The sequence below is a fragment of the Chironomus tepperi genome, unplaced genomic scaffold, assembly GCF_022539635.2.
Source record: "Chironomus tepperi strain 1889 unplaced genomic scaffold, CSIRO-AGI_Ctep_v1 contig_335, whole genome shotgun sequence".
Taxonomy (NCBI): domain Eukaryota; kingdom Metazoa; phylum Arthropoda; class Insecta; order Diptera; family Chironomidae; genus Chironomus; species Chironomus tepperi.
Genome location: NW_027226457.1, coordinates 2,332,879 through 2,349,558, shown reverse-complemented (window position 1 = coordinate 2,349,558; position 16,680 = coordinate 2,332,879). Strand labels below are relative to the sequence as shown.

Here is a 16,680-nt window from a genome sequence, read left to right as displayed (position 1 = left end):
AAATTTACAAAAGCTAAAGGAAAAGAAGAAAAATATTTTGTTGTTGATTCCTATCATTAATCATTGATTTTATATTTTTTTATCGTGTAATTTATAATAAGCCTGATTTTGATGAATTTTTTTATTTCTCTCGTTTCTTAAAATATCATTAAGACATGGTTTTTAACTAACATTTTTTATCCTCATCCATTACACACACTTTGCTACTTATTTTGAGTACCTTTTTGGATGTTTAAATTTTGAGGCTTTTTTGAAAGCTTTTTGATAATTTCTTGAAGTTGGCGTTGATTTTTGATTTTTATTTGACGATCTTGAAGTTAGCTTTGATTTTTGAAAGCTTTTTGACATTCTTGAAGTTGGCATGATCTTGAAGTTGTCAATCGTTGATGATTTTTTTTTGAATGACTTGAAGTTGGATTCAATTTAGATAAATTTTTTGAATTTTTCAAAACTGTTGCAAAACTGTCTTTAAGTAAAATTAAATTTTTAAAATTTAAAAGCTTGAATTTTTCAAAATTAAGTCTTCTATAAAACCTCAAAATTTTCACATTCAATCCAGCACATCCACCGCGATCATTGAAAGAAAATTATTTAAATGTATGCGAATTAAAAGTTTTTGTTTTTTCATAATCTTAAAGGAAAGTCACAATTGGAGTTTTTCAAGTCTTTTTCAATAATTTTTCTTTTTTCTCACTTAATTCATTCAATTTTATGTCACCGCAAGTGGGACTTTCCATTAACTACATCCGTTCATCTTATTTTCTGATGATTTTCATGCAATTAAAAAATTATAACTAAATAAATTTATGTTTTTTTGTTAATTTCTTCGATATTTCTTCATCATTTCTAAAACCTTTACATCTTTATTATGTATTTAATTAAATTAATTATTTTTTTTACATGGTTTATAAGAGAAAAAAATTGGGTTTTATTTATTAATTTATTTATTTATTTTATTAAAAAAAGTGCCTGCTCTTGTTGAATTTAAGCAGATATTAATGGACTTTTTCTTCAGCTAATATTGTTTTTCATTAATTATTTTGTTTTTTATTAAATTGCAATTTAATATTTTTTTGTCATAAGTTCTTACTTGAAGTGGGGCAGATAGGGGAACGGACTAATATTTACAAGACATACTTTAATGCATATACAATTTCCTTCCATTTTTTGGATATAAATTTGTGTGTATGTGTCATCTAGTTAATTATATTTATATGCAAGGATGGATATACAATTTGTTTAATTTCATATATCAGAGAAAAATCGAGGAAATTTTTTAAATCTTTAGGATTTGAGAGGATTGATGATGCTCAAAATTTGAATTTTTAACGGATTTTTGGGATTTGAATTTTTAACGGATATTTGAAATTTGAATTTTTAACGGATTATTGAGATTTGAATTTATAACGGATTTTTGAAGTTTGAATCTGTTCATAAAATTTTAAACATTTTTAAAATTTGAAATTTTAACGGATTTTTGATATTTGAATTCAATTTTTGAGCACATCAGTTCCTTCATACTTTACGTTTTTATCGATAACAGGGAGGAAAAGTTTGTCTTTAGAATATTTCAGAAGAAAGAAGAGCCTACATGCTACGGACATGTCGAAAAAGGTCGTTATTTTTTCGTTTGAATTTCAAAATAACCGTCAAATTTTCACAAATTTTAGTTAATTTTCATTGATTAACAAGGTTTAATTGAACAATTCTTGTATGTAGATCAATCTCTAGCTAAAATAGATGATTAAAATGTTGAAATTTGTTTTTAAAAATTCTAAATTCGACACAAGTCGACTTTTTTTCATAAATGTCGACTATTTTCGACACTGAAAGCCTACTTAGTTAATTCTATTAATTTCTATGCTGATTAATTAGTAATGAACATTTTTTTAAGTCGTCAAATGTCAATATTTCATTTACAGTCTCGAATTAAATTGTCTTCATGAGAAATGTAAATGAAAAATTGTCATAACAACCAGCTTTACACTAGGCTGAACATTATTAGATGAAATTAGATGTTGGCATGTTTTGCAAAATAATTAAGAAAGTAAATTTCCATGCGAAAAAAAAGTCTTCAGTTTTAAACTTTTTTATTATCTTTTAAAATTATTAATTTTTTTTATGCTTTGTGAAAATTCATCAAAAAGGAATTAACGAGATGGAAAGTGAGAAGGAAAAAGCTGTCTTAAAAAATATTTTTCTTCGTCTTCATCCTCCTCGTGTGTAGTAAAATGCGATTTTTCATATTTCCTCTAATTTAATTATTTTTTTTTTGCATATTTTTTCACATTTAATAAGACGCGTATAATTTTTTTATTTTTCTCATCTAATCATCGTGTATAAGATTTAAATTTATTTTTGCATGTATCATATTATATCTCTGGGGGAGATAAACCACATATACAGAAAGCTAATATTTTTCTTCATTTTTCCCTATTTTACTTTAATTTTTTTTTTGTTTTTAATGCTTCTGTTTACTTATTTTCTTAACTTTTTCTTTTGTATTGTAATTTTAATGTAAAATCTTCTTTTTATTAAAAAATAATAATTTTAAATTTTCAGAAATAAACTTTTTTGATTTTTTTATTAATTTTTTTGTTGATCAGAAAGCGGAAATATTCATAATTTAACAAGTATTTATAAACTTTATTAAATTTCATAATGATGAACTTTTTTATTGATTACAAAATCATCCTGTTCAATGTAGTTGACTATAGTGCAAGACAAAGTTTTAATTTCTGTCAGTTTTTCTCAATTAAAATGTAAAATTTTCAACAATTTTCATTTTTGCTTATGAACTGATAAAAAGTCGTTAAAATTTGAATATTCGAAAGCTCAGTGATGCGAAAATTTTTTGCTTCATTTTTGCTAAGAAAACCTTTAAAATTTGAATATTAAAAAAATTGAGTGATGCGAAAATTCTTTGCTTCACTTTTTTCAAAATTAAAATTTCCGTTAAATTTTCAACATCAATTTTCGCCCTTGAAAGTTCATTTCAGCACTTCTAACCATTAAATCATTCAAAAACAATTTATGGCAACATTCTGATTCAACATCAAGTCAAACTAAGCTTGAAAAACAGCCATAGAATGTCTGAAGAAGCATAAATTGAAAAACTTTAGTCTCAAGTTTCAAGACTATTAATTGAAAGAAGATCTTCCTAGAAAAACTCAATGAACAAGTATTTCATATTCTAGAATTTCACTTGGAAAGACTTAATCGCAGGGAAATAGCAGCTGACATCAGTTTAATTCCACATCATTAAAAAAGTAGAAAATTGAATATTTTCCAGGAACAAAATGGATGTTTGACATACTTTTGAAAATTGTTAGAAACACGAAACCATTAAAAAATAATCCTCCTTACTTTTAAAACTCATTTTTATAATGTAATCTAGGTCACTTTAAATGACTTTGTGTGTAATTGACACTTCATTTGTTTAATCATTTCAGTGTCTATAACTTTTTATATTCACTTGTTATTGACTTTGAAAGTTGGCTGTTAATGAGTCTGTAGAGTACTTAAGTAATTATTATCGAGCACTAAGGAATTTCATGATTACTTCATTGTGAGTGTTTGGAGATAAAAATCAAAACTTAACGGATTTTGAAAATTCAAAAATTTAACGACTTTTGAGAATTCAAAAAAGTTTGAATTTTTGAAACCCGTTAAATTTTGAATTTTCAAAAACCGTTAAATTTCAGTTCAACAATTCAGCCTCAGCTTCATGCGAAACTTTAAAATCACCACAATCTAGCCATCTAGTTAGACATGCATAATTAATTTCTAGAGCATTTGGCAGACTAAAAAAACAAAATTGACCTTGCTAGTGTTAGACTCACATTCATTTGAATATGATTAATAAGCCTATAAACAAGATCATTAACAAGAGCTTTTGTTGAAAGTTCATTAAACTATGAATGTTTTTGCTTTCTGAACATTATTTTGTTATTTTATTAATGTCATCCTATAAATTGTGGCAAATTCTACGTCATTTTTTGATATTTTTTTTTTTTTGTTTTTTTCATTAAGATCATCATTTATTTAATCGTTGGAACTTTACTTATTGATGGGTTTTTGTTTTTGGTCAATCATTGATTTATAAAAAAATTTTAGTTATATTTAATCATGCTTTTTCGTTTACTTATTGACAACCTTCGACAGTTTCAAGAAATTTATTGAAATGCTTTCGTTTTCAGATAAGTTAATTTCTTATGGAAATAAAGGATTACAAAGTATGTCCCAGTTGAGGCTCTTGTTGCTGTTTTGATATAGCTAGAGTAGATCCAGCAAAGTCTCATAAAAATTTTCTCTCATATTTTAGACTAGAAATAAAGTCAAAAGCTTCAACTGGAACAAATTTGCGCTTAATATACTTAGCATCGAGTCTTCAAGTTCCATTGAACAAAAACAGTCACCATCTCTTTAGAGTTTCCAACATTCTCGGTAAGTACATGTCTGGAATTGAAGCTGTTTCAAGTGTTAGTAAGGGAAAAATAATTAAATTAAATTAAACTAGAGGAAAAGTAACGGAAAAATTTAAAATAAGGGACAAATGTTTCAAAACCGTACAAATGTTTTGAAAATTCAAAATCTAAAAACCGTTAAAAATTTCAAAATCTAAAGAGACGTTAAAAATTCAAAAATAAAAAGTACGTTAAAAAAATCAAAAAATTATATCAATTATTTTCAGTCAAAAAGCTGCAATTCTCGACACATACTTAACTCAAGCCTTCAATTTTCAGCTAATTAATATAATTTGATAAAAGATAGTGAAATAAATTCATTTGTTTTTCCTACGAAAATTCTTATTTTCCTTTTATTTTACAGTCATAAAAGAATAATAATTAATTAACTGATGAATGTTATTCTTCTCTTTGAAATATTTGGCCCTAAAAATCTACAAAAAAGTTCTTTTGTTTTTTTTTTGTTTTAATTTAAAGACTTTTTATTTGAAACTCTTTTTTCTATAGTTTTTTTCATCTTTTTTTTCGACTTATAATGAGAATTTGAATTTTTATATAAAGATTTTCTTCATTTTTTTATTTATTCTTAATTAAGCGATTACAACACGTGACTCGAATTTCTAGAAATGATTTGTTGTAAATCATTATTTTTTTCATATTTTATTATTATTAGTTTTTGTAATGTAGTTTTTTTTTTGTTTCTTTTTAAAGAAATATCGTCATTTTCATCTAAAATTGCATAATATTTTAGGGTCATCTCGGGTATTGTAGCATTTTGTAGTGGAGTTTCAGATTGAATTGTCAGTTTTGTAGCGAATAGTGTCAATTAAATTGTAATCCTCAGATTTAAAAACCCTTATATATAGTGCTATATTGAGAGTTTAATGATCTACAGTAAAGCTTGAAGGTCGACTCTAGTTTTGTATGGAGTCGTGTCGACTTGAATCGACTGCCATCCAAACCGAATAGATAATACAATAGACTTACAGGAGAGGATTCAGGGTGACTCCCTGACCACTTCCCTTTAGGAATCGTGAAAATTCCAAAAAAATTCCTATTCACCTGACAAAATTCAAACTACAACCTGGAAACCCCCCTTCTGATTCAGCATATTTTACACGATCAGTCAATTATCGTCTATCAAGCTGTAAATTCAATTGTTTTGTCCACAAAGAGTAAAGAGAGTCAAGGAAACATAGGTTCAGAAATTCCCTATGATTCCACAATAACCTACTATATCCCCCTAACAACCCACCTTAACCCCATCACAACAACCACTAATAATCCAATTTAAAGGAATTAAATGTAATTGTATGTGAAGTAAAATCATTTCAGAGAATTAGCACTCAACTCTAATCTCGCATACTTAATATCAATTTTATTCAATCATGAGAAATTCTACAAGATGCTACATTACACGAGACTTCTTTTGTTTTGTAGATAAATTTATTTAATTTGCATAATGTTCTCTTATTTTCATGAAAAAGAAAAACAAAAGAAATAAAAAAACAGATTATATGTGTGTATTATGAGTGAACATCTTTCTTTTCATCATCATTTGTGTGAAATCTGAGTGATTATATTTAACGGGGATGAAGGAAAGAAAAGAGGAAGTGAATTTAAAATTCATATATTTTTTTTTGTTGCGAATACAGTGAAATATGTTTGAAGTAAACTTTTTTTTTTCGCTATTTTTCTTGTTTATTTAAATCTTTTGTTATCTACTGGATAGTCACTAAATCATTACAATTACAATTTTTTTTTTGCATATATTCATATATAATAAGATTATCATCAAAATGTGTATTTTTTTATATCTTCAACTTCTGCTTGTTTTCAATCACGTTTTTAAAAAGAATAATAATTATAATAGTAATCATAATAGTAAATTTGTTAAATTTTCTTCATCAATTCTACTTGTATAAACAAGAGTTGGCATGCAACCTTCGTCATAATCATTTTTATAAAATGAACAAAACTTTGAACATATCTAGGTTATTTAAATTAATTGAAAATTAAGGGATTTTTTTTTATTCAGTTCCATTATTGCAAGGTGAAAAAAATTAAATTTCTTTTTTTGCATAAAAATTGTCAAAAACCTTGCAAAACCAACTTTCATGGTCCTACAGACTAAAAATGATATCAAAATCATACAAAAAATTTTTTAAGTAATATTTAAAAACAAAACCTTTAACAGCTTACAACAACTGATAAGTTCTTGGTAAATTTAAATTTTACTCGTCAAGCTTCTAAAAAAATTTGAATTAATATCCATAATATCTACATTAGTTTTTTTTTTTCACATATTAAATCCCTTGACTCCAATCAACATAAATCACCCAAATTTGAAAACACTAAGCCTGATGCGAAAAATTTAATTAATAAAGTTAAACTAAGAAGAAATTATATTTATTACAATATTTTTTTGTCGTGTTGTAGTTTCTTTCTATGCCCTCGTTTATAATGATTTCTTTTTTTTTGCATCCTTTTTGTCTCTTTTTGATTGATTTGATGACATTGATATTTTTTTTTTATAATAATTTCTTTCAATAAATAACCGTTTTTTTTGTTTAAATGTGTGTGTGTGTGAAAATCATCGCCACGCGCGCGAAGAAAAGTGATAAGTGCAATGTGATAAGAAAGATATTTTTTTTCCTTGTATCTATCATCTTCTTTTTTCATATAGAGAGAAAACTGTTTTCCATTTTTTTTTATATCTTTTTTGCTTAGTTTTACATAATAATAATCTTTTTTAAATTAATAAACTTTTCTTCCATAACTTTTCACTTTTTTTTTTGTAATTTTTTTTTCACCTTTTTTTCTTCTTTTTTAATATTTTTTGCAGTAGTTAGTTAATTTTAAATTTTATTTTTTTTTTTCTCATTAATATTATTATTCATTCTATAAACAGTTATCGACGATAGCTTTCTTATGTTCATCTGTTAAATGAAATTCATCTAATTTTAATTTTAGCTAACCCATTGACGATGCTGACACTTGATCCGATTTTACGGTTGAGTCAGCTGCCGCTGCAACTGTTATGTCTGTTGGTTGAGTCACCTGTTGTTGCTGATCACCACTTGATGATTGTCCACCGGTTGATGCATCATTTGGATTGCGTGGCATTAAGCTAGCATTTAGTGATGGTTGTATTGCTAATTCTATATCCAAATTAAATTAAATTTAATTAATTAAATTACTTATTCAAAAATATCAGCACTTGAGACTTACCCTGTTCAGTAAAATTAAACAATGGTGGAAATTCACGTCCATTGGGCAATGTTTTGTTACCCTCTCTGAGCTCATTAAAGAATGGATGAGCACAAGCTTGTAATGGTGTTATTCTTGCGCCAGGCGTATATTCCAATAAGCGTGACACTAAAGCAATTGCCTCTGGTGGTGTACGTACTCGGAACACCTAAAATTCATCGAATGAATAGAAGTAAAGAAGAAAGAAAATTGGATATAAAAATTAGTAAAGAATTTACATGATAATTACTGTGGGTGGAAGTTTTGTGGAAGAAGTTCTATACAAAGTCTAATTTGTACAAAAACTCTTCCAAGGATCAAAATGCACAGTAAAGCAAACATCACAATATGCATGAAGGAGAGGTGAAGTTAAATGGAAAATTTCTGTAGTTCATTAAGAATTTACTTTCTGTCACATTTTTTTACACACATGGAAAAACATATATTACAAAAAAGTTTCATCAATTATCATTAAGCAACACGGAATGATAAGTCATAACAAAATTTAATGGTCAGACGAGTCATGTGTTAAACAATTTTCACGGATGAATGAGGATGTTGATGGGGAAAATTTTCAGTCAATATAAGCCAATTGCTAGTTAGTAGGAAGACTATTGCTGAGTTTAGAAGACTTCAAGTTTTATTAACAAAGTAACGAACTTTTGAAATTTAAAACTTTCGTTAAAATTCAAATAAAAATCTTTCGTTAAATTTTTGAATTTTAATTTTCCGTTAATGGGATTTCTGGAAATTCCCACATGAAATACTAAGACACTCAGTGAAATTAATTAACAAATTTAATTAAAGAACTCTTCTGTTCCTAATTGACTACAATAGCTGTAAATGCTCAAATAACCTAGTCAACAACCCCATTAGCCAAAATTATATAATAAATGAGCATTCTTGTGGCTTCACAACGAATTAAAAAGTTGTTAAATAAAAGAAATTACATGACGAAAAAAAACAATAAAAATAATGACAGAGAGGATAATTAATGAACAGAAGAAGTAATTATGTAAGTGATAACACCAAAAAAATGACATCATAAATATTTTTCTTTTCATCCTATCTGATACAATTTAATGCAGGCTCACTCTCAATTCTTGATGTCGACTTGCGAAAAGATTCAGTTAACATAATGGCGAGGCATAACAACGGCAACTTGCAATAGTTAATATTCCGGATAAAATTTTTTTTTATATCATTTGTGTTTGTGTGTCAGGAGAAGCAGTAAACAAAGTCACAAAAAAAATTATTAATTTTATATTAAGGTGCAAGAATCACAAAATAGTAAACATTACGGCAAATTACCATCAGTGATGCATTAACGTAAACGTGAAATAAGAGTGTTTAAGATTATTTAATGATGCGCTAAAAATGTAATGATGAGAATGTCTTTAACATCTTTTGATATTCAGCTAAACATCAGCCAAACAATGTAATCTTATAGATCTAGAAGCGGCATTTGATAATATCTATAATAGAGGTTCCAAAAATCTGCTGAGAAATTAGGCTTCGAGCTGCTAACTAAAAGATCATGTCAAGGACTTGTCTAGTGCTTAGGACGTAGGATGAATGATTGATAATGAAGGAACATTTTTGCCAACTATAATGGCATCGATCCAAAGCTTGAAGTGATGTCTACTCGACATTAGTCAACTATTTCGTACACAATCTTAGTCGACGTCGAGCTACGCAATGAAATAATGTCTAGGGATGTAAAATATATTTTACAAAGCAACTACTAAGACGAGATTTGATGGATAGACTTTAAAGTAGTAAATTTAAGTCTTTTGGCTTCTAATTAGAAGCTGTTAGCTATGACTCGAAATTATGACTTAATACTGGAATAATCACAAGATTATTACGTAATTGAACTAAATCATAGCTTCATTGCTAGGAATAAATTACTACGTTCCTTGAATTAACATCTTATTAAGCCATTGAAAAATCATATCTTTCTAACACGCAATAATCCAAGGAAAAACTCATTTGCGAGCAAAAAAATCACATGATTACTAATACTCTCGTTGACAGCTTGAACGACTAATTCACAATCAGCCTGTCATGTTAAAATGTTCAAATAGACCGCAGTCTATAGACGAGATATTACCAGTTCAAACTCATCTTTGTTTTATGATTCATCATCACGAGTTTTTACTCGACCTGTTTTATATTTATGTCCGATTATTTTCAATGCATTTCTATACACAGCGATAACAAAGACATGTACAACAGGTTTGAACTAGAGAGGACATAGAACTTTTGGAACCTCTATGAGATGTTATCAGATTAATAATGAGCATTTTGTTTTTTTGTTTAGAAAGTCGAATTAATTATTAATAAAAGTAAAGTTGATGAGACATGAACGATACTTCTGAAATAGCATCTGAATATTTATTTTATTGGACTTTGAATAATTAATAGTTTTGACTCAGTTGCTTCATTCAAGATCAAGTCTTTATGAGATAAAAAAGTATATAAAAAACATTATGACAAAAGTTATTGCCAAAAACATCTCGCTTACTCTTATACGCTGATGATTCTTTGACGAGTTCGGTAACGACTTTCGCTCAAGCATTAACTGAAATGAAGTCGATATCGAGGCTGAGAATGATCAAATTTACTTCTTATAAGAAATTTTTTTTGTTTAATTTTATAATTTTTTTAAAATTTTGAATTCAAATCTTTTTAAGGTTTTTATTTAGTGTCATCACTATTTTATGATGTAAAAGAATAAGTTATGGAATAAAGTAGTTACAGAGATTATGGAATGTATCAGTTAAATGATTGAAGTTCAACATACCTTTTGCCATGGATGGCTCTTAATTTGCGGGAATTTGAATTCAGTATAATTGGGATTCATTTCTTTAATCTGATCCCTCGTCGGTGTCCCCAATACTTTGATGATCTCAACCAATTGATCCACACCTGAGTCGCCAGGGAAAATTGGTTGACCAAGTAGTAATTCAGCTAACACGCAACCAGCACTCCAAACGTCTGTGAAATGCAAAATGCAATTTAAAATATATTCAAAGTGCCTTTATGCTGATCAGTTCATCAGTAACAAGTCACAGTTTATCACTTACCTATTTTTGTCGTGTAATTTATAGCACCGAATATTAATTCAGGCGCCCGATAATAGCGCGAGCAAATGTATGAAACATTTGGTTCGCCTTGCAGCAATTGTTTTGCACTGCCAAAGTCACATAATTTCAGCACAGCCGTTTCGGGATCCAATAATAAATTTTGCGGTTTTATGTCACGATGACAAATGCCCAACGAGTGAATATATGCGAGACTTCGGAACAATTGGTACATATAAAGCTATAAAGGGATGAGAAAAACAACAAGTGTTCAATAACATTACGGTTCAATATTTCATTGTTGCTGCTGTCACTTACTCTGATAAAGTTAATTGGTATCGTTTGTTTATTCTTTGCATATTGGCGTGCCACTTTATAGACGGTCTCTGGAATATATTCGAGCACTAAATTTAAATAGACTTCGTCCTTCTGTGAAAATAAAAGCAAGAGAGGAAAAAATAAATAAATTGAATTAAATATCGTCACACAAATCAAAAATATTCAATTTCTTTTTTTATTTCAATCCATTCAAGCATGGTAAAGAAGACAAAAAAGGGATGGGAATTACCTAAAGTCAGTAAATTGATACTAAAATAAGATTAATAGCAACCAAAAAAGCTCTTTTGCTATCTCACTCAATTTTCTTTCTTTTTTTGAATCAGACAAAGAAGTTAAGAGGATAGTTGATGGAAATTGTAAGCAAGTTTATGCCTTTTGTGGCAGCTTGCATCATGATTTATTAAGATTTCGAATTTGATTTTACTAAATTTTACGTACGTAATTCCAAAACTTTCAACTAATTTCAAATTTCAGCATCAACAAATCTCCAACTTCAATCTCTGATGAGTTTTTACTGATTTATGCTACCCGTTTTCAAACATTAATAATATCACATATTGAACATGAGCAAAACATGGAGGAATTATGTAAGAATGAAGGGTAAACGAGCGAGTTAATATGAATTTTGTTTTTAATTCTTTTTCATACAAAAAAAGAGCAATTTACGATGGACACTATAGATTATCATTATTTTATTTATTCAATTTGATGGTTTTAGGGTCAAAATAGTAAATATTGAGAAAGCATATTTAAAAATTTTTTATTTTAAATCAAAGCTCTTAACAAAACTTGTGCAACGAATTTCAACGAAATTTTTATTTTTTTCGTATTTTTGAACCATCTGACCTGAAGTTGAAGCGAGCCAGCATAAACACCCAAATCGGGAATTGGCAAGTCTGGTCGCTATGTTAATTACATGTGATAATATAGTTTGATTATTTTTCATGGGTCATGAAAAATATATTTAATTATTTTAAGGAACATGTAAAGAACAGAAAAAGAAAGAAAATAAGAAGAAAATTTGAATCAAAAAAATAAATGAAAAATAAGATTACGGAGAAAAAAGAACAAAAAAATTATTGTTTTTGTGAAATTTTTCTTTAATGATGAACACAAAACAAGAATGAGGAAATGAATTAATGGATTTGTTAAATATCAGCGGTTGAAGTATGAAAAATTTCATAATTTATTTTGATACCACGAGATTGGACAGAGTAAGCTCTAAAGTTTGACTATGAAACAACCTAATTGAGAAAAAGTTTTCCTCTGTAAAAAATATCAATAACGAGAATTTTTCCACATAAAAAAACACTTAAAGTTTTGTAAGTGAAACTTCAACCTCTGTTATAAATAAATAGAGATCCAGCCAATTACGTGAGTTATAAATATTGTTTTATCTGATTATTAAGTGCTCAGTTTTTTCTTACCTTTTCACCACTTGAGTAGAAAAAGTACTTTAATTTAACGATATTACAATGCTCCAAGCGTCTCATAATTTGTAGTTCGCGATTCTAAAATGAGAAAAACAAGATTGTTATTGAATCTGTTGAGGATCGTCATCACCAATGACGTCCGTCAATTAATAGACATGTTAATCTAGTCACAGACAACTGGCATACAGCTCTGCCTATAATATCGGACGCCACAAGTGAACAAGTCCTATCCCGACTTCATACCTTGAATCTCTTGTCCTGTAAAACTTTTTTAATGGCAACTAATTCGCCGGTGTCACACAGTTTGGCCTGGAAGACGACACCAAAGCTTCCATTTCCGATAACTTTGGTATCCGAGTATGAAACTTCTTGAGGCCTATCTGGACCTTGTCCGGGCGTCGCCACAACTGTGGTTACTTTAGATCCATCTTTACCTATTAAAAAGACACAAAAAATAAAGGATCATCATTAATAAAAGTATTTATAGTCAATAAAGTCACAAATATAAATCACGTATAATAATATACACATGAAATATATAAAACAGAACACAACCGGCTACGTATTTTGCAGTATTTAAAAGCAAATATTGATAAATACGTAAGCGTAACAATAAAAAAGCACATGACATATGTGCCAGCTGCTTTTTATATATTTTGATAATCGACTCAGTTAATTTCCATACGAAACATTTTTTGTCTTTTTAAAAAGTTGAAGTACACACATTTAATATTATATATTTTTTCTATGCCATCGATAGGCTCGCTAATTCCAATCAACAATCTACAATCGCTCGTTTTGACCCCCAAAACAAATATACACAAGCTTGTTTTTGAGTCTTTCTAATCAGTCATGCCGTCGACGACGTCACAAATCATTAAATTTTATACGCAAACAATTATTAAGCAAATGATTATTAAAAATAGAAACAACTAGCCTCTAAAATATTGACTGTCGCTTGTTTGAACCTTTTTTTCTTTTTCTTCGGTAGCGATATTCGGCGGATAAAAAAAAGGAAAGAAAACCCAAAAATAAATCCAATTCAGTTGTCGTCTTTTTTTTCTTTTCGACGGCGCTCTATGCGCCAAAATAATCAACAAATGAAGGTAAGAAAGAGAGAAGAAATTACGCAAAAAAATTAAGAGGGGCATGAGGCATTCATAAAGTATCCAAAAATAGATAAATGGTGATAAACAGACAGAGTCAAAAAATCCAGTTTAAACTGAATAGGAGGAGGCAAATACAGTTGAAGGAGAGACAAAAAAATATGTGCGAACGTGATTTTCTCTTTACAATCTGTTTTAATGTGTATGCAAATTAAAGACTCGATAAGTTTATTTATATTTAATATTAAACATTTCTCACAGCTTATTCACAGCACAGCGTAAAAGAAAAAAATCCATCCAAAATAACTGATTCACAATAAATTTCTGAGAAGCGTGTGTGAGCAGTCAAGATGAAATTTTTATTAAATATCCGACTCATTCCATTCATAAAATAACCTGTCGCTTCTATTTTGTTTTGTTAATTTTATTGGATATTTTGGAAAAACAAAAGTAAGCGCGATTTTGCAGAATCAAGACTGAATGGCCGAAAATCCGAAGAAATAACGAAAACCGCAACAGGTTTTATGAATTTAGAATTGACTGCAGGTGGTTTGGTGAATGAACAAAATTCTTTTAAAAAATTAATGTTATTATATAGACACGCGTTATTCTAAAGTCCAATAATAAAGTTTATATACCGCAACAAGTAAGCTTTTCCTGTTGTACAAAAAATACAATGTTAAAGAAGAGGAACAGAACATGAAACTTTTGCGTCGCATTTTTAACCAAATAACATGCCGCAGCCAAAATTAAAGGAAGGGGAAATGAGAGAAAGATGTATTGAATTAAAAAACCTGACCAGACCTCATCGTTAATTTCTGATATTCATTACGATCGCTCATTTTATCGTTCTCTCCCTACTTCGCCTTTGTTTTCATTAATAATTACTGGTGAGAGAGCCACACACACATTTGTGGATTTTGTTATGAAATTGGATCAATGTTATTGTCTTTCCTTCCTGTTCTGATACTTTTGAACTACTTTTTCATTCCTAATTGCTGCTTTTAAGACTGTACATTATGGTTTGTTGATTCTTAACGCTAGACCGTGACTTCAAGTTTGTAAATCAACTGTCTGAAACCATACAGGTCTTCAATATAAAAAATTCCAATGACCTCAACAAGAACCAATAAATCACGAACTACTTTTATGAACTCTACAATTAATTTATTTTAAAATTCATCAACTGATTGCAATAAATCAATTAATTTAAAGAATCATATAATTTTGTAGGAACAACAATAACTGCATGTAACACACGATAGTGTTGTCATGACAAGAAACAAAAATTAATGAAGATTACGCGATAAATGCTGATGTCATAAATCAATGAAAAAGTCATTTAATTAGTATTTATTATGTTTGCTAAAAATAAAGGCACTATCCGTCACGTAAGAATTAAAGACCTTAAAGTACTACGTTATATAAAGAGTTAATGTATTAAATGAATTAAGGTTGTATTGTTATGCTTTTAAAGTTATTTTGTAGGGTAAATGACCATCGTAATGACGCGCAAATAAATACCGGTTATTGTGATGTCATGACTTGATTGAGCAATAGAAAAATAGTTTTAAAATTGCGTAAGGTAATTGATTCTCAATATAAAGAAATATCTGTTAGACGTCAGCGTTAGGTCATTGCCAATAAGTAAGATTTGAAATTTCTAGACTTTAAATCTATAAAAATGACTTAACTGATTACTTATTTATAACACTTTCGAGTCCAAAGTAGCCAACACGTGAAAGTTTATCAATTATAGCTGATTATTAAACCCTTAACTTACTCAACAAATGAACATTCATAGACATAAACACTTGAAAAGTTCTTTGTCCTGAACAAAAGATAACATGCATAAACAAGACTGGAGGAGTTAAGCAAGTCTTAACGAATTGAATATAATCGATATAAATGATAATAACACTTTATTAATGAAGTTTCACATCGTATTCGAAACATATTTTATTTGAGCATGGCTATATTAAGGCAGCGTGTGTACAGACACTAACTGAACGTGTTTAAACAAGAATGAACCGCTTAATCTTTTATAACACATCTTCAATGATTATTTCGGTGTAATTAATTGATTTCAAGGATATTTCATTAATTTAGTTCCTTCATTTCATTAACAATACAATTTCCATTAATTTATAGAATTTTATTACTGTTGGGGTATGAAATTGGACATTTGGCAAGAACCAAAGTTGATGTTTTATAGCGAGCAAAATGGGTGTGCGATGCAATAGAAGTAAGAAGCATGAAATTAAACAAAAAATTAAAAACAGAAAATTATACAGCACTTTAGTATACATTAGAGAATGTACGTGCGAAAAAATTTCCATATTGATTTAGCACAATTTGTGGTTCAAAGCTGTTTATCTTTCATTTTTTTTCCACATTAATAGCTAAAAGATATAAAATAAAAAAATATTTGAGGCAAAAAGGAAATTTCTTTCTATAAATGATGAAATTAATGCGTAGGAAATATCTTTCGACAGAAAATTCGCTTTACGATGCTGGTGATCAAGATAAAAACAGCTATAATAGATCAATATATAAATTTGAGTTTATAAATTATTATTGGGCTCTATTTTTGCTATATTACGTCTAATATTTATGTTTTAGCTTACTGACTACACTTATTCATTCAAAATGTGGGTCTCTTAGATCATTAACATCATCACAACTCCCATACCAAATCCAATTCTACGTCATTACACGACAACTTTAAAATACCTCGCAATTTGTTTATTTTTTCTCAATGAACGGACTTTTATCATGAATGAAACAGTTTTCAAGCACTAAAGTTTGTCAACAATCACGTATCAATAAAATTCCAGTTTTGAGAATTGGTAAACAAAATTTTTATCGGTAAAAAGGCTTAATCCAATTCTCTTAACAAATCTCTTTGACACAATTTCGCTTTGTCATTGAGGATAACAGTGAGAATTTAGTTCATACAAAGTAACAAACATGTACAGGTGATTGGCGCAATAAGTGACAT

The 16,680-nt window shown here is 28.5% G+C and overlaps 1 protein-coding gene across 6 annotated transcripts in view; it reads right to left on the bottom strand.

The window, feature by feature from the left end:
* Positions 1-2,105: 2,105 nt before the first annotated feature.
* LOC139093450 (glycogen synthase kinase-3 beta-like) overlaps positions 2,106-16,680 on the bottom strand; it is a 40,920-nt gene continuing 26,345 nt past the window's right edge. For 2 of the 6 annotated variants that reach the window (XM_070644180.1, XM_070644175.1), the window contains exons 2-10: positions 12,817-13,007; positions 12,568-12,651; positions 11,987-12,043; positions 11,120-11,230; positions 10,805-11,042; positions 10,522-10,715; positions 10,243-10,299; positions 7,698-7,884; positions 2,106-7,627 (exon numbers count right to left, since the gene is read on the bottom strand). In XM_070644180.1, the coding sequence (XP_070500281.1) occupies positions 7,440-7,627; positions 7,698-7,884; positions 10,243-10,299; positions 10,522-10,715; positions 10,805-11,042; positions 11,120-11,230; positions 11,987-12,043; positions 12,568-12,651; positions 12,817-13,007 (1,307 nt within the window). In that variant the 3' untranslated portion in view covers positions 2,106-7,439. Of the gene's footprint in view, positions 7,628-7,697; positions 7,885-7,945; positions 10,175-10,242; positions 10,300-10,521; positions 10,716-10,804; positions 11,043-11,119; positions 11,231-11,986; positions 12,044-12,567; positions 12,652-12,816; positions 13,008-16,680 lie in introns of those variants that run through there. The other 4 variants (XM_070644177.1, XM_070644176.1, XM_070644179.1 and 1 more) reach the window with 4 other exon arrangements.